The sequence below is a fragment of the Siphateles boraxobius genome, unplaced genomic scaffold (genome assembly GCF_051911475.1).
Source record: "Siphateles boraxobius isolate OS27281-9 unplaced genomic scaffold, OSU_SipBor_1 41, whole genome shotgun sequence".
Lineage (NCBI taxonomy): Eukaryota > Metazoa > Chordata > Actinopteri > Cypriniformes > Leuciscidae > Siphateles > Siphateles boraxobius.
In genome coordinates, this window is record NW_027509042.1 from 1,990,001 (window position 1) to 2,015,810 (window position 25,810).

At 36.9% G+C, this 25,810-nt stretch overlaps 2 protein-coding genes across 16 annotated transcripts in view; one reads left to right on the forward strand and one right to left on the reverse strand.

Moving 5' to 3' along the window:
• Nucleotides 1–8,576, forward strand: part of slc12a5a (solute carrier family 12 member 5a) — a 184,454-nt gene extending 175,878 nt beyond the window's left edge. For 3 of the 12 annotated variants that reach the window (XM_077197685.1, XM_077197689.1, XM_077197692.1), the window contains exons 19-26: nt 498–667; nt 749–880; nt 2,198–2,305; nt 4,805–4,930; nt 5,777–5,994; nt 6,082–6,096; nt 6,183–6,316; nt 7,971–8,188. In XM_077197685.1, coding sequence (XP_077053800.1) covers nt 498–667; nt 749–880; nt 2,198–2,305; nt 4,805–4,930; nt 5,777–5,994; nt 6,082–6,096; nt 6,183–6,316; nt 7,971–8,062 — 995 coding nt within the window. In that variant the 3' untranslated portion in view covers nt 8,063–8,188. Of the gene's footprint in view, nt 1–497; nt 668–748; nt 881–2,197; nt 2,306–4,804; nt 4,931–5,776; nt 5,999–6,081; nt 6,097–6,182; nt 6,317–7,970 lie in introns of all 12 variants that reach the window. The other 9 variants (XM_077197687.1, XM_077197690.1, XR_013192932.1 and 6 more) reach the window with 5 other exon arrangements.
• Nucleotides 8,577–15,365: 6,789 nt separating this feature from the next.
• On the reverse strand, nt 15,366–25,010 carry ncoa5 (nuclear receptor coactivator 5). Of its 4 annotated transcripts, XM_077197700.1 has the most exons (11): nt 24,798–24,955; nt 22,597–22,857; nt 22,285–22,392; nt 21,464–21,521; nt 20,093–20,308; nt 19,883–19,995; nt 19,296–19,425; nt 19,005–19,204; nt 18,583–18,787; nt 16,622–16,707; nt 15,366–16,244 (listed from the first exon to the last, which is right to left on the reverse strand). In XM_077197700.1, the coding sequence occupies exons 2-11, from the start codon at nt 22,757–22,759 to the stop codon at nt 15,655–15,657; spliced, it is 1,869 nt and encodes a 622-aa protein (XP_077053815.1). In that variant the 5' UTR covers nt 22,760–22,857; nt 24,798–24,955; the 3' UTR covers nt 15,366–15,654. The 4 variants fall into 4 exon arrangements, with proteins under 4 accessions (XP_077053815.1, XP_077053816.1, XP_077053817.1 ...); XM_077197701.1 differs by lacking the exon at nt 22,285–22,392 and having other exon boundaries at nt 24,798–25,010; XM_077197702.1 differs by lacking the exon at nt 22,597–22,857.
• Nucleotides 25,011–25,810: the final 800 nt, after the last annotated feature.

The window sequence follows — 25,810 nt, forward strand, 5'->3', positions numbered from 1 at the left end:
TAATAGTACATATATTTAGTTATTCTAACAATTAGAATAGTTATTCTTTCAAAGGTAAGTCGATGAAAAATTATTATAATCGTATTGTCAAAATTGTATTAAAAAAAATACTTTTTGTAACAAACTTTCTTAACAATATCTCTTGGCCTTATTGTAGGGTTTATTGCACTCTTTTTTTTTTTTATGTGTCATATGATGGAAAATTAGTCTGCATATCCATTGAATTAAATGCAATTTCATACATTTTTCATTAACTATATTTTACTACATAATATTAAATATTTTTGTAATAATAAGTGCTTAATTTTCTGTTTGTATTTGGAACTTTGCAGACATATAAACGAGCGCTCAGATTATGCATAACAAATGAATAAGTCTGAAATCAGAGCAAAAACAGCTTCAAATGAATGAAACACCTCAAAACAAAAGACTCAAATCAGTAAAAAATAATATATGCTTAAGTGTCAATAATAAATATAAAAGTGTCTTGATTACAGAGCTGGTAAGAGAAACCACCGCTGCCAGTAAAGCCCTGCTGGTGCCCAAGAACATCTCAGCCTTCCCATCCAACGGAGAACGTTTCACAGAAGGTCATATTGACGTCTGGTGGATCGTTCATGATGGAGGGATGCTAATGCTGCTACCCTTCCTCCTCCGCCAGCACAAGGTACAGCCTCTGCTTTTCATCAGAATCATGATCATATCATACAGCGATTGTTTGTTGACATCTGTGGATGATGTTCTGTAGGTGTGGAGGAAGTGCAAGATGCGCATCTTCACTGTGGCCCAGATGGACGACAACAGCATCCAGATGAAGAAAGATCTGACAACCTTCCTGTATCACCTGCGCATCGACGCCGCAGTGGAAGTGGTGGAGATGGTAATAAATAGTATTCTGTGATATCGCATAATAACACTAGATAGAGACCACGTGCTTAAATTCTAAAAATGAGCATAACTAATTTGGCAAATCATTTTTTTATCGATAAGAAGATGTGTATGGATGCTTGTTTCCGCCACTAAATAAAAATGAAAAAAGGTAATTACACCTTTTTATTTCTGACTTTCTGAATTCAGAATGAAAAAATGAAATGAAAAAAGGTAATCTGACTTTTTCTCAAAGTTGCTTGTATAAAGTGAGAATTGCGAGAAAAAAAGTCAGAATTGCAAGATATAAACTCACAATTGTGAGAAAAAAGTAAGAATAGCGAGATATAAACTCGCAATTGCAAGAAAAAAAGCCAGAATTGCGAGATATAAACTCACAATTGTGAGATATAACTTGCAATTGTGGGAAAAAGTAAGAATTGCGAGATATAAACTCGCAATTGTGAGAAAAAAGTAAGAATTGTTATACAAACTCGCAATTGTGAGAAAAAAGTAAGAATAGCAAGATATAAACTCGCAATTGCAAGAAAAAAGTAAGAATTGCAAGATATAAACTCGCAATTGAAAAAAAGTAAGAACTGCAAGATATAAACTCGCAATTGTGAGAAAAAAGTAAGAATTGCAAGATATAAACTCGCAATTGCAATAAAAAAGTAAGAATTGCAAGATATAAACTCGCAATTGTGTGAAAAAAGTAAGAATTGCGAGATATAAACTTATCAATTGTGAGTAAAAAGTAAGAATAGCAAGATATAAACTCACAATTGCAAGAAAAAAGTCAGAATTGCAAGATATAAACTCACAATTGGGAGAAAAAAGTAAGAATTGCGAGATATAAACTTGCAATTGTGGGAAAAAAGTAAGAATAGCGAGATATAAATTCGTAATTGTGAGAAAAAAAGTAAGAATTGCGAGATATAAACTCACAATTGAGAGAAAAAAAGTAATAATTGCGAGATATAAACTCGCAATTGTGGGAAAAAAGTAAAGAAAAATGATAAATTCGTAATTGTGAGAAAAAAGTAAGCATTGCGAGATATAAACTCACAATTGCAAGAAAAATATCAGAATTGCGAGATATAAACTCGCAATTGCGAGAAAAAAGTAAGAACTGCGGAAAAAAAAGTACGAATTCCGAAATAAAAAGTCACAATTTTCTTTTACATTGTTTTGGAGTAGTTGGAGCAGAAGATGAAAAAGTGTTTATCTCTGGGTCAGCTATTCCTTTATGAACTGTAGAATATGTTTTCCTTCTGTACAGTTTTATGAGTAACTCTATTGAACGCTGTTATCGCATGTCTCTCCTCAGCATGACAGTGATATCTCAGCGTACACGTATGAGAAAACCCTGGTGATGGAGCAGCGATCTCAGATCCTGAAGCAGATCAACCTCACCAAGACTGAGCGGGAACGTGAGGTAGACGGCCAACACTTTCACTCCACATCACTTGTAACAGCAAACCATACTTTATTATATGTACAATTTCATTTAGACCAAGGATTCCTAAACATTTCCTTGTCAATCTTTGACCTAAATTATTTACTTGAAGTATTCCTGAGATTTTTAAGCTAATATTTTAATAATTTAACAAAACACATTCTCATGTTTACGGTTCTCTGATGACGGTTAATGGCCACATGACATACAGGTACACAACATATTTGATCTTTTTTTAGTAACTTTTATTTTTTGATTGTTTTTATTTTTAATTAATTTATATTTTCATTTTTAATTAAATATTTTATTAATTCTTATTATTTATAATGAATTGCAATGCTCTACAGTTTGAGCGGCAGCCAATGAAATCCATTTCACTGTAAAATGTAATTGTCCATAAATATAATCATTGATCATCAATCCTCGATTCATCACAGCAACATTCTTCACATGTGGTGCTTTACAGCCTTTTATAGTCAGAACAACGAGGACATTATGATTAAACATGCTGATTTACAAAGTTTGTCCATCAAAGTTAATTTAATGACATGAGTCTTTTAATGTCATCCTGTTAATTTTAGAAACTAAGAAAATTACTTTTAAATATGTAAATGTTTTGAATTAGTTTTTTTGCTGGATACTTTTAATTCTAAACAGTAAAAATACTTTAACTTAAGTATTTCTCTGTACTTTATGCAGATTAGGGGAACATCTCATTTACATAATAATGTTACTTTGCAGTAGGGTTGGGCGGTATTTCGGTAATATCGTATACCGCGGGGTCTTAAAATAGCAACGGTATCAGTTTCAATACCGTCATTACCGGCACTTATATATAATATATAAATATAATTTATTCAATGCCTAAAAATGCTTATGTAGTTGTCATCAAGTGACAGTGTGGAGGAGAAAGAGAGAGAGAGAAGGGAGAGGCGGTAAATACTGACGAGGCAATTTGTAAATGTTGCAATAAAAAAGGTGACTGCGAGAGATGGAAACACCTCTAACCTAATGTCACATCTCCGAAACAACCATGCACTCAGTGCTGCGAGGATGCATTTTGCCCCGAGTTCATTAAATAAGCGCATTAGTTTATATTTGTTAAAATATTATAATGTAATTTTTTTTACGTTGATAATGAAAACTGAACAGCACGAGTAAGATGGGATGCATCGGGAGTCAGTCATTGACCACTTAATTAAGTTTCATTTTGTAAAAGGCCTTTCTTTAAAGTGAATTTCGTTTTGTATAAATTGTATCTTAATTTTAATAATTTTTTATCAACCAATTGCCTAGATTTAATAAATAAGAATCAAATATAGCAGACAACATAATCATGACATGATCGTGCGCTGGCGCGCCGCGGTCACTTGCATTAAAATCTCATCATAAATTAACCGAAACTCAGTGTATGTCTCACAGACATGACAGATAGGCCTATATCTAAATAAAGCTTGAAATTTCTTTAAACGAAACAATTCAAAATGAAAAGAAATAGGCCACTCGCTGATTATTTAATCCATGATGTGCATTTCTCTCTATCGTTCACTATGGAGATGGCGATTCGTCGATTTCTTTAAACGAAACAATTCAAAAGGAAAAGAAATATAGGCAGCATACTCTCTGATTAATCCAGGATGTGCATTTCTCTCTATACGCGCGTTCACTACAGAGATATCAATCGTCAATTTCTTTAAACAAAACAATTCAAAACGAAAAGAAAAAGGCTAGCCTATACCTTCTGATTATGTAATCCATGATGTGCATTTCTCTCTATATATGCGCGTACACTAGGAGATGGCGATCGTCAACTTAATCTTTGCAGCACTGACAGAAAAGTTGTATTAATAAAAATCAATGGACGCGTGTCACCGGATTTACAAATGCACTTCTTGCTTGTTGCTTGTTAATTTAATTTAAATTAATTAATAAAATGAATACAATTGTCATAATTAAAATAATTAAATATTATTAAGTGTCCCATTTTTGCTCATTTATAAATAGTATTTATATCTACCACCCCCTCAGCACCTGGGTTAAAAAATTATTTGGCGCCACCATATTATAACGGCCCACGTATTAAAAATAGTCGAGTCTAAATAGGGCTCCGGCTCATATTACATTTAATGCCGTCAGCCGGGATCAGACACAACGTGCACGGGTTGGCCTTGATTTTTATTTATTTTTTGCCCAATCTGGTATTCAGTTTCTGAACGGTGTAGGCACAAGCCAACAGTTTGGTGACGCTGTCTGAGCCTTATGTCATCATTTTTAATTAGTCACGGTAATACCGTATACTCCGGTAAAATAGGGAGGATGTTTGACGGTATCAAAATTTGGATACCGCCCAAGCCTACTTTGCAGTATACGAATCCCGTTGTTAATATGTTTAATGAAGGCTGCATGTTGAACCTGGTTATTTGTGACATCACTGCTGGTGGGCGGGGCCTCGTCTCAGGAATATTCTCCATCTTTCAGATCCAGAGCATCACTGACAGCTCTCGTGGGTCGATCCGTCGTAAGAACCCAGCCGCGGTCACGACCCAACTCAGTGTGACTGAGGAACCGGCGGCCAGCAGCAAAGAGGAGAAACCAGAGGAGGAGGTACAGCGTGAGGAGTCAATGCTCATTTCATTTCAATCTTCAGATATCTCAGCTAATGAATGACTTTACAGGTTTCATCTTACATGGCAATAGCAGCCACATCTCGTGTGTCGAACATGCTGTGATCTGAACTTGATTGATTTGTCTTATATTTCTGCTGTTCAGAGTAATGGACCCGGCAGAATCCATCTCTCATATCTCTCTCTCTCTCTCTCTCTCTCTCAAAAGTTATTTTATGTATTGTAAATGTTTATTTATTAGAAAAGCCATATTAATTATTTAATATGGTGTAATTCATTGTTTTTAAAAGAAAAAAAATTATTTTTAATACAATTTTATAAAATCTGAATTTTATTTTTAACTTGTCTTTTAATTTCATTCTAAAAACCAAACCAAAACAATTAAAATGGAAGTAATCAGTAAATAAATAACTTTTTTAAATTATCTGATTATTTAATTACATGTTTTACTATTTTGAATAATTTAATAATAATGATTAGTTATTATTATCATTAATTATAAATCATAGTCATTTCCATTGTTATTGGTAATCATAATAATTTAATTTTGTTGTACTTATTTAATTTTATTTGTTGCTATTTATTATTTTATTTTATTTAATAATTATTTATTATTATCATTAATTATAAAGCATAGTCATTTTCATTGTCATTGTAATATTTATTTTAATTATTTTATTTTCATTGAATATGTTTTGATTTATAATTTAAAAAGTATATTTATTTAAAAAAATTTCATCTCTGAGCATTAACAGTTGTATCTTTTCCTTTTCTTTTGCCCTGGCATTCTCCGTTATGTGTGAATGTGCCGGTCCTGCCCTCTCAGTCTGTCCCTGTGTCCCCGTCCCAACAGGAACAGCTCATTCATGACAAGAGCACCAACCCGCCTACCCCGGCCACCCCTCAGTCCCCCAGCGCAGATGCCGAGACCCCCGGCACGACCATTCAGATGACATGGACTGAAGCCAAGTGTGATGGAGAGAAGGTCAAACCTCTAGGAGCCACCACACCAGAGGCCATCAAAGACCTCTTCAACATGAAACCGTGAGTGCCGCAAGGCTTAAACATGGACTCAGTTTTGCGCTGCACACTTTTACACTCGTCTTTCTGTCTTTCTTTGTCATGCCACAGAGAGTGGGAAAATCTGTGAGTATAGATGCACGATACACATGTTAACACTCACTGGTGTTGATGAATGTTTGTGAGCTTATCATCAATGCTTTTGTTTTCAGAAACCAGTCCAACGTGAGACGCATGCACACTGCTCTCAGACTCAATGAAGTCATCATTAAGAAATCCCAGGAGGCCAAACTAGTCCTGCTCAACATGCCCGGACCACCAAAAAACAGAAGCGGCGACGAGAACTGTATCTTGATAAATGCTATGATCATTATTATTCATTTCTATTCCATTTTAGTGTAAAAACAATTCTAAAGTCAAAAAGGAGCTTTTGTTTTTAAAAGGTCTCATTGAGCGCATATGGATTATTGGATACAATGCAGATGCACTACCTTTCAAAAGTTTGGGGTCAGTTTTTTTTAATTATTTACTGTCAAAAGTGACAGTAAATACATTTGTAATTTACAATTTCCATTTCAAATAAATGCTGTTCTTTTGAACTTTCTATCCATCAAATAATCCTAAAGATTCATTTACTCAGAAATATGAAGCAGCTCAACTGTTTTCAACATTGTTAATAATCATAAATGTTTCTTGAGAAGCAGATCAGCATATTATAATGATTTCTGAAGGATCATGTGACACTGAAGACTGGAGTAATGATGCTAGAAATTCAGCTTTGATCACAGGAAAAAAATACATATTAAAATAGATAATTATTTTGAATCGTAATATTTCACAATATTACTGTTTTACTGTATTTTTTTATCAAATAAATTCAATTCAATTCAAATTTATTTGTATAGCGCTTTTCACAATACATATTGTTTCAAAGCAGCTTTACAGAAAGTGCAATTCAGAAAAGTACATAGAAAAAAATACAGTTAGTTAATCATGTATTAATTTAGGGCATAACAGATCGCCGGCATTGAGTCGTCTCTTCACAGGCGTTTAGTCATCTCATCGCAGGTGTTGGGAACTCTGAAGTCTCCGTGAGAGGCTGGATACAAACTGGAGCTGACGAACGCTATTTACCTCGGGACTAGCGTCCCGAGATAACAGCAGAAAAGCAAATGGGAAATAATTAGCATAGCTGCTGTTCGTAAAATTAATGCATTCGATCTGATTCAACCGTGGTATAAAAGGTAAGCATTATGTGAATGCTTGGCTAAAGAGATGCGTCTTTAATCTAGTTTTAAACTGGGACAGCGAGTCTGAACCTCGAACAATATCAGGAAGGCTATTCCAGAGTTTAGGAGCTAAATGTGAGAACGCCCTCCCTCCTTTAGTGGACTTAGATATCCTAGGAATGACCAGAAGCCTCGAATTTAGTGATCTTAAAGAACGCGATAGAAGGTCCATTAAATACACAGGAGCTAAACCATTTAGGGCTTTATAGGTCAGTAGTAGTACTTTGTAATTGATACAGAACTTGATAGGTAACCAGTGTAGAGATGATAAAATTGGTGTTATATGATCATATTTTCTTGATCTAGTAAGAACTCTAGCGGCTGCATTTTGCACTAACTGTAGCTTGTTTATTGAGGATGCAGGACAACCAGCTAATAAAGCATTACAGTAATCTAGTCTCGAGGTCATGAATGCATGAACTAACTTTTCTGCATCAGAAACAGAATTGCTTACGTAGCTTAGCAATATTTCTAAGGTGGAAAAAGGCTGTTCTTGTAACATATGATACAAGAAATGTACAAATAAATGTAGCCTTGCTGAGCAGAAGAGACTTCTTTCAAAGCATTAAAAAATCTTTCCACCCCCAAACTTTTGAACAATAGTGTATTCCAGGAATACATATAATTTGCATACTGCGCACCATATTTACATGCAGCAAAAGTAGTGTGTGTATCTTTTACAGCTCCTTTCCTTGACTCTCCATCAATCAGACATGGAATTTATGGATGTTTTAACCGAAGGTCTAAACCGGGTCCTCCTTGTGCGCGGTGGAGGTCGCGAGGTCATCACCATCTACTCTTAAGAAACATGTCGAAGTCACCCGACCCCATTTGCCCCCCAAACCCCGACCTCCCCAAGCCCCCCCCCCCTTCCCCAGTGTGACCCAAGCAATACCCCAGAATTCCCTTCAGTCAACCAGCTTCATTCATTCTGCAGGTCTGCCAAGCTCTCACTGGCCAAACATCGCTCTTGGCGCTACTCTCGTTCACACTTCACTGTTCAATGAAGTGCACTGTTGATGTCAGTGGGTATTTGTTCAATGCCCCCTCTGCTGTAGCTTTCCTGCATCATCTGTCAATCACTGCTCTCACCCAATCAGAAGCAGCGGGTGGGTTGGGCTTGATTTGTTTTTATTTATTTGTTTGTTTTAAAGAAGAGGATGCAGGATAGAACATGCAACGAAGGATTCGACGTTCAGAACTACACCAGAGATGCTGTGAAATATTTCTGCTCTGGTAAAGAAAGATCTCCTGATAACCTTGGGAAAAGATTTTCATGGTTTGAACTCGATCCTTTTGGTCTGCAGCTTTGTTAAATATGAAAAGATTAATAATACGTTTATACAAAAAACTAATGTGAACTGTGAAATGTGAAGTTTAAAGTCAACTATCCATCTTATTTGTCAACCCTCAATCAAATCTCTCGCACATTTTTTAGATATCTTCCCGAGGTTCGCTTTGGAAGTGTGCCGTATTACGGAAGTAAAATGGTTAGCTAACGGCATTTCACGTTGACTTTATGCGGGTTCCTCTGCACAAAGACCTGTGTTTCTGTATTTGTTTTGTCTCATCGACCTCCTCCTAGCTATTCCCCTGCCAAATACAGTCACAATATGTGCCAAAAACCAGGCTGGCAGGGTGTGTGACTCTGCTTGACAGCAAAGCAGCGAGCAAGAGTCTATCGGTGTAACCAATACTGTAATTAGCAAAAGAATGAGCTAAAAAAAAAAATACGGATAAAGAAAAAAAAGTACTCAGCCTCTACAAGTAGTGTACATAGCGTATAAGACATTATAAAATATTGGTGTAGTATTTTTATTGTGATATAACCGAAGATTCCGGTGAAAAAATGCTGTTGTTTAAGGCCAACTCACACAGCACCATCAGACGCCGACAGATTAAACCACGTCACTTCTCAGATAATCTAAATCCAATTCAGCATGTTCAATCGGCGGAAACAATCTCCGACAAACGCAAACACTGATCCGACATAACCCGACCAGGAGTCTGACGGTGTGGTGTGAGTTGGCCTTTACAGGGTCAGGGTGTTTTGTGCGGCTACAGGCTTCACTATGGCGGCTTGACGTGTACTACGGTACCGAACCTCCCCTTCCCAACAAGCACTCAACCTGCACTGACAGCCACTGTGTAACAAATGATTTAATGAGTCTGTGGATTCATTAAGTGTGTGTGTGTGGGTGTATGTGTGTGTGAATTGCATCCTTGAGCAAATGAAAGTTGCCCATTTCTTCCCCCCCCCCCTTTTTTGCTATGAAAAAACCTGTTTGTTGCATTTACAAATCTGTATAAATTAGCTATATCATAGATCTATACCGAACTTGGTGAGGCGCACAGAAATGTCACAGAGCTATATATAGAGTATTATCGTATCTGATTGTATTGCCAAACTTTTATTTCCCCTGTGCCATATGAATGAAAATGGGAAATTGTCAATAGAAACAAATATTTATGACATTGCCACTTTAAACACTAGTGCTGCATTCACTTTATTAGTTACTGAGTTCCAGACTTTAAAACTGCTCATTTCTTTAACAAATCATATTATATGACGACTTTATATAAAAACATCCACAATGGCAGTGGCTTTAACGATTTAAGCTCCATGTGAGATGTCATTTTGTGTTACTGTGCTGTTGCAGGAAGTGAAATTTTATGATTTTGAAGAAGTAGATTGCTGTCATTATCAACAAAGCCACATATGGATCCATTTTGGCCTTGTGGGCGTTGCCATAGTAATGAATAATTTCTGTGTCCATACACATTTCAGAATAGACTCTGAGTTGTCGCTTTGGTAATTACAGTAATTCCGATGTGACGTGAATGCAGCATTAGATTGAGCTGTTATGACCCTAGTAAAGCATGATGGATCAAATAATATCCATAAATCTGAACTCTATGCAGTGCAACTGTAATGCATTAGCCAAATCACAAAACAGTGAGATTATCCTCGGTCTTTATTTTGACCAGAGAAAAATAGAGTTTAGATTAATTTTTTATTTTTAAGAGGATAATGTGAAATTAGGAAATCATGTATTCATTGCATTATTTATTTTTGTAGAGATATAGGCTATTTTAAAGTGGTTGTTTTTTTACAATAATACCAACAACTGCATAATTATATATATATATATATAATTAACTCACTGGTTAGAAAGTGTATACAGTAGTTTACAAAGATAGGCTATGACAGATTATTTTATGTTTAGACATGGGGAAACCTCTCATAAGTTATGAATGCTGCTGCTAGTGTATGAATAGATATGGATTGTTCGTGTACATAGAGCGAAAGAATAAATATTTAAAGGTATATTTACGAGGGGAGGGGTTTACGCTGAGTTTGCATAAACGACTACAGCCTTATATAATCAGCTTTATCATGTTTTGTTTCTTTTATATTTCCTCATTTCGTTGAACAGTGGTAATTTCAAGTGACAACAACGTTCATTAAATTTTAACAAAACGCAAGATGTGTATCGAAACGCCACATTTTAACGAAATACTGCCTGCGTAGACTGAGCCTCTGATGACGTTTCTACAATTAGTTTGCGCGAAGATGTTTTTGACGAACACTTTACGGTATGCTTCATTTTACTCCTGTTTGCATGGTGTGTGTCGGGCAAGTTAGTTTGATTTTCGTAATGTGAAAAGAGCAATTCCTGTAAAAATGTCATGGCGGCTTTTTTAAAATTGATGCCACGATATCCAGGCAACGCGTACACTTAGAATAGCGACGTTTTTGGCTTTGTAAATCGCTATGGAGCCCTTATAGCTACAGGGTCGTCGTTCCCTGTTGTGTTTGTTAGGACGCTTTTAGTACACACCGGAAAAAAATACTCTACGAACTTTTTTTGTTTTTAACGGTAACGTGCAATATTTACGTTGACGGGAAATGGTATAGCGTATTTTTAGTTGGTAGTTCGCCCATGAGTCTGCTTCTCGTTGAATAGTCCTGAAACATGTAGGCATAGTTCATCCGCGCGCTTCGTATGCTAGAGTGTGCGTCACATCTGTTCTACGGTGGCTGAGATAGAAATGCACTTTATACAAAGTTAACGTTATTTACGTCCAGTGATGATTGAGTTGCCAGAATCACGAGCATGCCAGATCCATTTCAGCGCTGATGCCTCTAGCGGCGAGAGTGTGTATCGCAGTTATCGCTGCACATACTACCTGAACATTCAGATTTTATTATGCTGTAAAAAATGTAATAAAAAAGTGCGTGTTTGCTGTTTATTTGGCATGAATTTCTAGCATTTCTTGTAATTTATTGAAAATTACAAAAAGACTATACGTAGATGTAAAAAAGAAAAGACAAATGAAGATATATTTCTAATACGAATCACTGAGTTGATGTGGTGACATTTCCCTCCCACTTTTCACCCCTTCACTGTTTCAAACCTACGAGCACTGTATCGATGTGATCACCGTATAAATATCGATTAAAGACTCTAAAGAAGCGCTTCCACTGCCGGGCTTGGCTCTATTCAAACTGACATTGGACACACCACATTCACAGTCTATCTTTTTTCCTTTATTCACCATCTCACGATAAATGCCTGGCTTGTGTGTAGCAAAAATGAAATCAAGTGTTCTGTATTCCTTTGCCAAGGAATATCGAGGCGTTCGACACATCTCGGAAACAAAAAGGGCTCTGAATAACAGTTCTGAAGTTTGACCCGCGCCACTGGATGTTCTCCCAAAAAAACTAAAACAATATGTGAATCTCGCTTTATTGTTTTAATCCTACATTGTTGAAAATAAAGGTTGTTCGATGGTTCTTTAGTTTCAGCAAAGATCTTGCTATATGAAAAAGTTGGTATCGTAGGTTCTTTAGATCATTATTTTGGATTCTGGGTTCATTTTCTTAAGAACAACAAGAGCTCAAAGGGATCGTTCACCCAAAAATGAAAAATTTTTCATAATTTACGCCCCCTCCAAACCCTGTATGAGTTTCTTCTGTTGAACACAAAAGAAGACATTTTGAAGAATGTTGGTAATCAAACTGTTGATGGTCCCCATTGACTTCCATGGTATTTTTTTTTTTTTTTTTGCTACTCTGAAAGTCAATGGGGACCATCAACTGTTTGATTACCAACATTCTTCAAAATATCTTCTTTTGTGTTCAACAGAAGAAACTCATACAGGTTGGGAACAACTTGAGGGCGAGTAAATGATAATAAAAATTCAAATATTTGGTTGAACTATCCCTTTAAAATGGCACCAGACTGTAAAACCCTTTTTGGTTCGTATCGAAACCTTTATTTTCAAGAGTTTAGTCCCATGGTGTTTACCTCTGAGGTTTTGCTTGACATTCCAGTAACTTTGGTGAAAACGAAACAGCTCGTGAACGACCCGTCCACGAGCTCTGATAGGGTCCAAATGTTGAAATCTGAATCTAAACCATCTAAAACAGTTGAAATAGAGTCAGGACCCGGGTCCGTTGTCCTGTTCAACGCATGCACATTATCCTGAACAAACTAATATAAATATATATAAATATTTAAATGTTTTGTGATATACAGTATTATGTTCACGCCGGTTTATTTCAGTTGTTTTGATTGTAAATGTGTTTTATTTTTACCAGATGTTTGGTGTTCTTGTTGTGCACAATGATTTCTTTGGATCCACTAGTGTGAATGAATATTGATTGGTTAATGGGGTCTATTTTTATGATAAGTATTTTAGCCAAGACAAAGACCATTTTGCTTTTACTGCAGTTATTTATTTAAAGAACTGATTACCAAAGTTATTTATGTTATCCTGGATATGTGCAAACTGTCATTATAAATGAATTTAAAAGAAACTCGAGGGTCTATTATGTCAAGCTGTAAAATCATTATTATTTGCTCCAGTTTCGACTCTTGCCTTAAATGCACAAATTGGCAGCTATCTGTTAACGAATCTTCTAAAAGTGCAATGCTAATGTTCATTTTTTTTTTTAATCATGATTATCTCAAGATTTGTACTCAAATTAAACTACACTAAAATGACTATTTGCTACAATATTAAAAAAATATATAGTGACTCCCCTAATAATTTGATTGGACCATTTCTTATATATTTATATTTATTAATATTTATGACTTTCTGCTTTATTACAGCATGGCTGCAAGTTAGATATTGCTGATGCAAACAAGCTGAGACAGCTATAAGTGAAATGAATCAACAAAATCATGCGTTGTCTTGGCTTTGCTTCTTTGAACAGAACATGCGAGAGTCACTCGCTTTGGGCTGTTCAGTGATTTCGCAAATGATATTACAATTAATTCTAGACCAGAACATTAGTTTTATCTGAATCCCTCAGGCTTGTTTTTTATTCATTTGAAATGAAAACATTTTGTATGAACATTTAAAAGGGAATGTAGTGGAAAAGAAGAAATGATTTTCAGATCTTTCACAAGTAGAATTTTTTGTCTGTTTCAGGGTTTTACGGTCATATTGCCATGTAGTGTGTTCCTGTGTGTTTTTCAGCGGTGTGTGTGTGAGTGTGTGTGTACAGTGACGTACACACAGCAGATCTGGGACCACAGGCAAGGGTGGAGAAGGGTCCTGTAAATATAGCAGAACTAGTTAGTGTTGAGGTGTTTATTTTCTGTGTCAGTGTAAGTTGAATATTTTAAAAAAGATAAATAATGAGTATTCTCTATTGTGTTTCATGGTACATAAAGAAAATAATGTAGTTTTATCTTACATTTCAAATGCTTTATCTCTATGGCTTCTGCAAAACTCCCATTCCATTTTATAGATTTGTCAGCACAAAATGCAATAAACGAATACCATTTTATTACGGATTATTTGATGGAGTCTTTATTCCCTACGGTCTGTTTTCTCAGTTCTGGTCCTGAGGTTCCTAACACAGTCATTTATGTTACACACCTGATTCATATCATGAGGTCATTAGTATACAGACTCGCAGATCTGAACTGGGTGTGATTTAAAGACATTTTCCTGAGAGTGTTTTACTGTGAAGTGCTGAAAATATATCCAAACAAATCGATCTTAAATCCAGTTTCCTCTCATGTTCTGATTAACAGTTTTCCGGCACAAAATCAATCAGTCACACAAAAGTGTTCACCAAAGCAGCGTTTGTTGAGAAGAGACGGTAAGTGTTGGGATGATCTTTAATGAACTAAATACTTTTTTATACTTTAGTCATATTCCAGTAATAGTGTTTTATTGAATTAAAGTAGCAAATGTTTAGCTTCAAACAACAATGAATTTGGCATTTAATGTAAACCAGATTTCCAGTAACAAATACTTTTTCCACACTGAAAGTGAAAATGGTGCACAATGCCAAACAATCTGATCTTATGTGATGTTTAATGACGTGGAACAGGATTTTGGACCTCTGATATTTCACTATGAGCTGTGTTTCCTAACATGATGCTGCAGAAATAGACAAAGAACTTGGAAAATGTCAGTCCTTGTTGATAAGGACAATATCTGTGTTCAAAATACAGTTTGAATCCATCTGAAGTAGATCAAAAAAGTTCATCAAAGTTGTCCGAATACAAGAACAGATATTGTTCAAAATTCATGTTTAACTTTGAAAGGTTTTGATCCACTTCAAATGTTGACTACTGTAGAATAAGACTGCATTATTCCACGACAAATATTTTAAACGTAGTATGATATATGAACTCGTTATATGCGTGTGTTCAACTTTGATTTAATGTTCTTTTTCACTCAATTGTGTTGAAATGAATGGGGGTCGCAGCAAAGGACCTGTGAGAGAACAGTTCTTAATAAGAACCAATGTTTTCTTAGTGTGGAGAACATTTTAATAAACTGAAAAACCTTTTTCCATTACAAAGATTCCATGAATGTTAAATGTTCATGAAACTACTGATAAGAATATTAAGTGTAGGAGCATATGACAAAAACAATTTAACAATCAGTTTAAAATTTTAACAACAAAAAAATCACAGCAATTTTCTTTGAATTCTGACTGCCGAAATCTACAAACTCTAATTTTTCAGCAATTAACGTTGGTGCATCCAGACTGCAAATTGGGGCAAAGGTTGTGTCTTTCAGCCTTTAGTTTAGAAACAATAAAAAGCTGTGGAACATATTATAGAGAGTCAATTTTTGTATCTAAAAATGAATTTATTAATTCAGAAGTTGGCTGGTATATACAATGCACAAATTCCATATAAAACAACAGAAATTTTTTTCCCATCTATTGATGCATTACACAATCATGCTCTGTAAAGGTTTCATCTAACACATTAGAGTAAAAATAAAAATAAAACCGTAAAACTTCACACAATGCGTTTGTGTTTTTATCACAAATGACACAGGGATCAAAAAAAGAAATAATTTAAGATGATTCAGAGCAACGCCGACTTCTCTATTCTTATCAAATTTAATAATTTCAGTAATGGCGGGAATAATGTGACATGGGCGATGGATCCATGCTCTGGCCCATTCCCTGCGACGGCCGCTGCCCTTGACCCCCAGATCCCATATTCACCAAGTGGTTAATGGGGCCGCTCTGGATGAGCGTATCCAAGGCCTTCTGCACGCTGGGGTTGTCGAAGTTGATCCCAGTGCCTGCGGTGACACCCGGTCTCGGAGGGCCCGACGGCCCCGGCATACGAGCACCAGGGGGCCTTAGAGTCGGCCGAGGGTTCATCATGCTCTGAGGCTGGACAGCAGCTATTTTGGGTATGCCGGCGGCTCCGTGAGAAGACTGGAGGCCGACGCTCTGAGGGCCGAGGCTGGAGGCGTAACCCTGTGTTTGGGGAGCCTGGTTGGACACTGAAGATGCGCCGCTGCCGCTGTTGAAGATGCTGAGGATTTTAGCCTGGAGCTCTTGCTGTTGGCTGGCGGCGGTGGGGGCCGGGGCCGATGCAGGGGTCATATGGGTGGAATGGAGGGTCAGGCTGGAGTACGTGGGTTGAGCTGGCGCCGATAAAGCCTGTGTCTTCTGAGAGGGTTCGAGGGACGCAGGAGGGTGTGAACCTTGAGAGACCAAAAACAGTGAAAGATAAGGCTTGATTGGTGAAGTGTAGACCCCGATTGATATGGATTTTTGGGGGCTGATGCCGATATTAGAGAGTTAAAAAAAAGTCTGATATCGATATATCGGCCGATATTATTTAATGTGTATATTATAATGCAGTAGCAATATTATTTATGTGTATATTATAGTGCAGTACCAGTCAAAAAGTGGCCAAAAACAGTGAAAGGTAAGGCTTGATTGATAAAGTGTAAAGGTGCATTCACGCCATGTCGTAATTACCGTAACGATTCCGAAATACAGAGATTAATTTACGGTAACTATGACATGGCGTGAACACAGCAAGATACAAGATTGAGTTGAGAACTAATGAAGTTACCTGCATCAGCACCGCTTCTGACAAGACGATCACGTTTGTCTCTCAGATAGTCAATTAGCCTGGCCATCTCATCTGGAGTCATAAACCTGAGATGAAAATTTAATACAATTTCAAGGTTCTCCATGCAAATTTCGATAACAAATGAAAATGAAATAATATACATTATTTTAATGAACTTAAATTAAAACAAATGGCATGTGACCTTTAAGCAAACTTTTATTCCTTCTAGCTATTTTTCAGGTAAACAAAGAAACTAATTTTAATAGAACAAATAAAACAGTGAACCGTTTAACGATGTCATTCATTCATCCATGTCAGTTCAGTCTCTATTGGTTTCATTTTTATTCCATAAACTAATCAATTTGTTACGGAAAATTCAAACTACTTGTAATAATTCTCACAAGAGAAGCCGTAATATAGTAGTGGAGGTATGACATCAGAACCCGGAAGTCTAATTCACCACTGGTTCCTTCAAGGTTTTCCTATGGAGGTTTTTCAATTTGCGTGTAAAATAAAGCCTGTGGTAAACATAACTTTGACGTTTTATTCTTCAACGTAATGTACACATACCCAGAGAAAAAATAACAATTGTTAATTTTTGAAAACATACATTTTTAATAAGTAACTAGATAAGGCAGTTCGGGGTGAATGTGTGCAGTTAACGTTGTAGAACAAAACGCCAAAGTATCATCATGTTATGATTACCATAGCCTTTATTTTACTCAAATAGAAAAATCCTATAATAAAACCAAGTGTGTATAAAGCAGATTAGTCTTCTAGGTTCTGAGGTCATACCTGCACCATTCCATGTTTGCAGCAAATCAGCATATTAGAATGATTTCTGAAGGATCATGTGACACTGAACACTGTAATGATGCTGACAATTCAGCTTTGATTACAGGAATAAATTATATTTTAAAATACACAATTGAAAAACATTTATTTTAAATGGTAATATTTCAAAATATGACTTTATTTTGGTCAAATAAATGCAGCCTTGGTGAGCAGAAGAGACTTCTTTCAAAAACATTACAAATCTTGCTAGGGTTGGGTTTTATCACTCGGTATTTTTTAAACGGTTCTTGAACCGGTACTTAAGAAAATGAAACCGCACACACTGTCAAAAAAATAATACCCTTCTATTTACAGGGCCAAACTGGACACAATATTAACTTAAATCTTTAAACAATATAAATACAAGTTACATATGATAATAATAAATAAAACAATATAAAATAATAAAATCACATTTACATATCAAATAAAAAGATATTGTATCAAACAATGTAATAATACTGGAGATTAATAGAGATTACTACCAGGGTAATCTAATCTCGACATGGCTCCAGATTCCCATGTTTTGTCTGCTTGAACCAGTCATGTAAGTTATCTGGTCGTTGTACTACGGCAGCGCTTAGCGAGTTTGGTATTTCGTTCCCACTGCGTCTTAGCTATGCAGCGTTAAGTGAACCTATGAAGGAGAACGTCTCTGGTTACTGTAACCAATGTTCTCTGAATAGGGAACGAGACGCTGCGTCCTCGCGCTGCCGACAAGCTTCCCTTTTAGGCAGAGAAATCTGAGGAGCAGATGGCGGGCGCGCCAATATAATATGACGACGTAAGAGCGTCGAGGCGCCGCCCACACCATCAGCCAATGCATTGGCATGATTCTATATGGGCTTCAGAAAATCAGCACAGAGCACGCATGCGAGACAGAAGAGACTGTGCTCTAAACTGTATAGCGCGCACGGCGGAGAGGGAGAGAGCAAGAGCGAGAGACCGTGCGTGTGTGCGTCATGAAGCGCATGCAAGTAATAGAGTCAGGCACCGAAATCTTCGTTCTTATTCGGTCTGGTTACTACCGTTTACGTCGGAACAGGTTCCCGATTGGCACCGCGTTTCGGTACCCAACCCTAAATCTTACACGCCACAAACTTTTGAACGGTAGTTTGTTGACCTACCTGCCCTCCGACAGCAGTGTGATGGGGGTCAGAAGGGAGACGGGATGGCCCTCTCTCTCGTGTTCTCTCATCAGCACATCATCGGCCATCTTGGCCGCCTTCCTCGCAATCTCGTCCCTTTCTTTATTGCGGTGTTCAACTTTAAAGGATTCAAAGTTGTGGGCCACCAGCACCATGGCATCCTGCATGGGCATGTTCCTGTGTTCTGCAAGAGAAAGGGATCTTGTGGTAAAACGTTCATTATAGCTTAAATGGATTGTAGTCAGAATGGAGCGCAGTACGAACATACCATTGTATATTAAGAGTGTTTTGCTAGTGGTTTTGGTTCAAGACTATACACGTCACATTGGATTTTTCAGCTTAATGATGATATGCAAGTAAATTGGCATCAAATATCAAACTCTTTGTGGAAGGATACATACCTTGCGGGGTCCCAAAGAGGATGTTGACCGTACAGGAACGATGTACTTGGTGCTGCTGGGTGATTATAATGGCAAAGGGTGTACGAGCCCGACTTACATCCTCCAGAGCTTGGGTCAAGGATACTTCAGTATTCAGGAAGATGAGATCCACAACCATACCCAGATCCCGAACCTTCCTGCCCACCGTCTCAGCATATTCCCTGCACACAAGCACGGAGCAGATAATGTCACTGTCTCTAGGAAGTAATTTCTTGTTAAAGATGCTTTAAGAAATTTAGTCGCTGGACTCACTTTTGCAGCTTGTTGACGACTATGACGGAACAATCCACTGGTCTCTCAGCATCATAGCGCCTCTGCAGCTCTTCATAATATTGACGGTAAAGTTCGTTCCTACGGCGCTCTTCTGGACGCACACGCTCATCTGTAAATTCAGAACTTAATGCTTAGCAATTCTGTGAGCAAAACTGTGAACCTATAAATTCAACTCTTCCACCATAAACTAAGCCAACTGAATTACCAATGCTGCTAACGGTGACTGTTAGAGCATTACCTCTACCACAAACAAAACACTACTTAGGAAAACTCAAAACAACCAAGAATGTGCCTGTATTGAATTTTATATATTTAAAGTATGCTAAAGATCTTTCCATTGTGATATTTTCATAATACAATTCACAAAATTCTCGTTACCTTAAAGCAAAAACAATGGCAGTATTTGTTGTACTGCCTTTCATGACATTTATTTAAATGGATACATGTTGAATTTTATTAAATTGTCACAACGCAAAAAAAACAAAACTTGACCTTCAAAACGGGATGAATTTTTTTCAAGCAAAATATTAGCTTTATTTCAAAACAGTTTTAAATGTCAAACCAACCCTCTGACTCTCTCCTGCCATTCCAGGGTTCTCTGAAGCGCTCTGGGTACGGCTCGTCTTTCTTCCGATAATACTCGTAATCTCCACGGTAATAACGATCGTAACCTTCCTCTCTGTGGAAACACAGTAATAGTTAGATGAGGTGATCCTGAAAGCAAAAGTGATTGAAATGCAAAACTACAAAATAAACCAAATGCATTGTGTGTGCACCTGTAGGAAGGATCTTTCTCCCTGGTCTCTGACGCCCTGTATCTGTCTTCGGCTGGAGGGGCTCGAGCTTCATGATCACGAGGTGGCCCGGGACGTGACTCACGACTTTCCCCCCTCATCTCTCGACTGTCACGGTGGTCGCGAGAATCTCGCCCATGCACCGGGGACCGAGAACGAGGACGGGGCTCCCGACTGTCCCCGTAAGCGCTGGATGGCCTGAACAGACAAAATACACCTAGTCAACATATGCCAACTAAACACTTTAGCCCCAAAACAGCTCTATTAGACAACTCAGACTAATTTTACTATAAAGTACTTAAAAATAGTTACAAAATGTTAGTCAAATGGTAAACATGGAACACTTTTTATTTTTATAAACGGTAAAAAATAATTTCTACCAGAAAATCTCATTCATTTATACGCTTTCAGAGTTTAGCGACAGCCAGACACAGTTGCAGGAGAGCATAGAAATTAGAAGGTGGTGCCATTTATTAATCCTATCTTTCACAAAATTCACTTCATTTCGCTTTTTAAAAAAAATGCTGTTGCAAACTCTGTATTTAGCTCTCTCCAAAAACGAATGTAATGGCAAACATTATCTTTTTGAGGTTACCATTAGTATCCTTTAGTTCCATTGAGTTTCCAAGTCAAATTTATGTAAAAAAGAGAAGCAGGATTCACATGGTGATAATAATGCTTTTTTTATTTTGTCAAATCAAAATCATTTTTGTACTTAAATTAATGCTGGGAGCATGTTTTTTTATTTTTATTTAAAACGTTAGCATAAACCAATGCGATGAACCGCAACTCTGTTCCACGTCAGTGCAATAAAGTTATTTTTTCTTTTATAATCGAGGAGGTGATGAAGAATGGACTGGAAACCCAAACAACAACCTCCAAATATAAATTATATCCAATTGAATGAACGACTGAAATTGCTTAAATTATTAGTTTTAATTGTTTCCTCCATCCCATCTGAACACATGAAATAATTAGGATTTTGAGTGTTTTAAGAAGGAAGCAGCGGTTGCCAGTTGACGATTTTGAAAACAGTGCATAGTAAGTGTACAGAATAAGTAACACACCGTTTAGACACAGACACACCAAGGGAAACGCACTCAAATTACCCTTTCAACTTTATTTCAGTTAATTCTGATACAACTAAAAGTGAGGAAAAGGGAAAGAAAAAAAATGGAACAAACTAAAAATCGAAGAGCCACGAGAAATATTGATTGAACCGATTTTGCGCACCCGACAACGATATTGATGTACTCTAGCGCTTTGGATGATTTCCTTTGTGGAGGGAAAAACGTTTACCAAAATTCTCGATAGATGTCGTCTTCATTAGCAAAAATCCCAACGATACTTTACCTGCGTGGAGGGCTTGACCTGGGTTTATTCTGTCGTCTCTCCGCTGCCATATTTACATCTGAAAATAAACCAATCCAAACGTTCAACATGACAAAAGACGGAAGTATTTCAGAGCCAAACGAGTTTTTCTTTTTTTACTGAGAGGATGAACATTTAACATTGTTGCGTTTAAATTATAAGCATTTCCAAAGTTTCAATAGCAGTTGAAAGTAAATACTACAATGTGGGGAAAAAGCAGTAAAGGATCTAGTAAACCTGTGCGCCATGTGTACGTCAGTATTTGAGATTCCCCAGCTGTAAACACTTATGAAATACCTCTCTCGACTAAACCACCAACAATAACTGGAACTTTGCACAAATAGTGTAATGGGCCAGTGAACTTAAAATAAATAAAAAACCACTGTCATCAAAATTACAGTACCGTTGTATGATTTTAACAAGATTGTAATTACAGACAAAAAGAACCAGTGAAATGGGAAAACATTGGGACTTTAATTAATTTCAAAAAGTCAATATGTAATTATTTGTGAAAAGTGCCAATTGGATTTATAGCTTTTATTTATACATTAATATCTAAACGTCACAAACAAAAACTCAGAGTAGAAGAAAAAAAACTAGGCCCTAATATGCAATTAACATAAGGACATTTGAAGTTAAAGCTTGGCTTTATTAGATTCACCACATTGCAGTTATTACAGTAAAATTAGAATCATACAATTAACTGGCCCTAAGTTTTATTTCTCTGAAAGTTAAAATTTAAAAAGTTTGATGTAAAAACTGCTCAAATTACGTCAATGTTTAAATACTAAATCAGACCTTACCTAGTTTATAACCTCTATAAATTCGAGCGTTATGTCCGGCTTTAGCAGCCTCGGCATCCTCCACTCGCTCAAACTGCACAAATCCGTACCCACGAAACAGGGACAAAGCTGAAAAAGGGAACAATCATTTCGTTTTACGCAAAAAAAAGGCGTTTGTTGGTGGATTTTTGGCCTAAGCTTCCCTTGCTTTCTGAAAATCGCAACTAAAGTCTAAAGAACGGTGGATAAAACAAATTAAAACTGCAGCGAACACTATAAAATACTATTTTTCCGAAACGTCAAAATAAGTCGTTGAATTTATACGCTACTAACCCTGTATTTTCCCATATGGCCTGAACAGATCCTCCATGTCCTTCTTCGCCATGTGCGCCGTGGGCAAATTTCCAACAAAAATCCTTCGCTCCAGGTCACGAGGGTCATTGCTGTTGGTGGTGTACGAGGGTGGCGTACCACTCCGACTTCTTCTGTGCGACATGCCTCTACGAGCTTTAGGTTCAAAGGCCCGTTTTCAAGGAACGCTTGCAGTTGATTTTAGATTCAAGACTATTTGATTAGCTATATTTCCCCCAAGGTCTTGAAATTGACGATGCATCGACATGTAAGAAAAGAGAGATTCCAGAGGTAAAATGTCTGGGCAAAGTAACAAAACACTGCAAGTCTTAGAAAGTCAACATGAAATCAAACTTGACCAGATTTACTTTAATGCACATTCAGGTCTGAATGAATAATCATTCAACCAATCTACTTTCTCTAATCTGTATGTTGACTTTAAAGACAAACTTGAGATCCTTCACAACAGGTAGAATTTTTAAGTACAGTGTAAATCATACGCTGTGTGTTTTGCTGCCGGATTAAGTGACAAAAACACGACTATTTACTTAATAAAGTGTTGAAAAAGTTGTCTTAGTGAGCCCTTGATCGCAGGAGGCCTAGAGTTTTCCAGCTCACTTCATGTCCGTAACATTCTCATGCAAACACGCAGCTGAGATTGCACTCGCCGATTTTTAAATGAAATCTTTCTTAAGTATTTGATGAAAGATTGTGGGTGAAGACGAAAGGAAAACCTGTTGGATGAACTGACCAGGAACATGTTTCCACGGAACACGCGACGGAAAATATGGGACCTTGGCGTTGAAGGTAACCACAAATCTTGAATTGTGCCAACCAAATAGACAAAAGATCATGGGGATAAACATAAAATGCTCCCCAAATCACTTGCAGGTTGTTCAAAGTTTAAAAAAAAATTCTTATGTCGGTATCCACAACATAGAAGGCGATGTTTGAAGAAAATGATGATGAAGGAAATCATCCGAAAGGAATCATCAAGCACTTTCTTGGCCCACTCGTTATTGTGCATGTTCTCAACATAGCAGATGGAAGTTAAGAGCCTCACGGATGCTGTTGTCTTTGTGGTCCCCTTCAGAATTCTCAGAGACACTTTGGTAAGTTGCAAAACAATCATTATACTCTTTTCCAAAGGTGTGCAACACCTTACCAGACAAATGTTGGCCGTTCCACCTTAAAAGTTTTTTTTTCTTTTCTCAAGAATATCAAAGTCTGAAAAATCCAACAATGGAGAGTGAAAAACCGTGTAATTTTATGGGTTTGTTTTACTTTAAGGTCAATTGAAATAATAAAATCCGAAAATTTACATATAACATTTTAATGTGTTCTAGTGTTTTTCACAATTTAATGAACAGGCGTTCTTTATACTCAAAACAGGCTGAATATTAAAAAGTATTTTCTTGTTAATTATGATTGACACTTGATGATTCAGGACTTGGACACTATTACAATATTTAATACGTTAATATTAAAACTTAAATTTGTTAACGTGTAAGTTACAGCCAGAAACAAACCAGTTCCTACTGGTCTCACGTTGTTCAAAGAGTCAAAACAATAAAATGCAACTGTAAAATTTCTTGTAATTCAATATTTTAATTGTTACACTGACTATCAGCCTCCATTGTCTTATTTACAGGACTTCTTATTACTCAAAAAAGGAGAGCCACAGAAAAAGGACCGCGCGAGCCTCGTCGGCGCCACAACAACCCTTCCGCCATTTTGTGACCGTGCAGCGACGTCAGTCAAAGTCAAACCGCGTAAAAGAATGAGAAAATATTACTGCAAACGATATAAACCGCGTGTTCACAAGAAAATGATGCAGATTGTGCACACATAAAAGCTGCAGGGAAGACCGCGCACACTTTGCCAGGTGTGGTTTTCGAAAGGACGCCATGTTGCTCCGTAACTCCACACAGTTGATGCTCCGCTGCTCTGAAATTCGTTCGTTTGAGTCTGTTTTTTTGATCATCGCGTTGTTGAAACGATTCGAACATTGTATTCTTAGAACCAAAACTAGCTTCACGGCCTTTAACAATAAAAAAAGATTAATTGATTATTCGACTAATAGGTCAGCTAGCAAACTAGCTTACATTTTATAACAATGGATGCAGTTGGGAGCACCAGAATTTCACATTCCTGAGAAGAGTTTTGTCGGATCAAATCCTTACCGTTACCATGTGAACCTGGAAAATATCCGGCGATTTTCCTGCGTCGTCCTGTTTGTGCAAAAAATCACAATGAATGTTCAGCTACAAAACTGCCGCAACCTTGCGGGGATGATCCTGTGCGGAACTGCGTGTGAGTCTTCTTCTTCTTCTTCTTCTTTAAGAGTTTTATGGCGGTTGGCAAACCAGCTAAAAAGGTGCATTTACCGCCACCAACTGGACAGGAGTGTGAAGCGTCAATAGCGTTAAGCAACTTATCCAAAAAAAAAAAAAAAAAAAAAAAAAAAAAAAAAAAAAAAAAAAAATCTATTTAACTATATCCTGTCAACCAATCCTGTTTCCCTTAGATATCTTATTAAAGCACTATACACCCTTTTCTCTTTTTGTGCGTTTTGAAATATGCTATCTAATGTCAACGTATTAATGCCTAAGTATTCTAATGTTTCTATTAAATTGCTTCTTTCTCTATTGTATCCTGAACACTGAATCAACACATGTTCAACTGTTTCTGACAATCCACATTTATCACAATTCCCCGATTCTCTTTTCCCAATAATAAATAATGAGTAATTAAGTCCTGAATGCCCTATTCGAAGCCTAGATATAATAGAATCTTCCTTTCTGCTTCCGTATTTCTTTCTCTCAACCCCAACTTTGTTTTGAATTTTATACAAATGTCTACCTTTTGTCTCCTTATCCCATTTCTCTTGCCAGATCTTATTTAGAGCAGATTTTATTAATACTTTAACTTCAGTTTTACTCAGAGATACATTAATGTCTATTACATTACGTTTTAAAGATCTCTTTGCCAGCTGATCCACCTCCTCATTACCCTCTACTCCCACATGTGCTGGAACCCAAAGAAATGAAATACTTACTCCTATTCTGTATATTCTGTACAAGTTTTGTAACACTTCATACAAAATATCCTGCCTAGAGGCTGACTTTCCACTATTTATACTCATTAAAACTGAATAGGAGTCTGAACAAATCACTACATCCATTGGTCGAACTTC

Coding starts and splice junctions, on each gene's coding strand:
- ncoa5 (XM_077197700.1), bottom strand. CDS start 22,759: ATGTCGCACAGAAGAAGTCGGAGTGGTACGCCACCCTCGTACACCACC. Junction 21,522..22,284: donor TTATAGAGGTTATAAACTAG/GTAAGGTCTGAT, acceptor GTTTATTTTCAG/ATGTAAATATGGCAGCGGAG. Junction 18,788..19,004: donor CCTCTTTGGGACCCCGCAAG/GTATGTATCCTT, acceptor TTTCTCTTGCAG/AACACAGGAACATGCCCATG.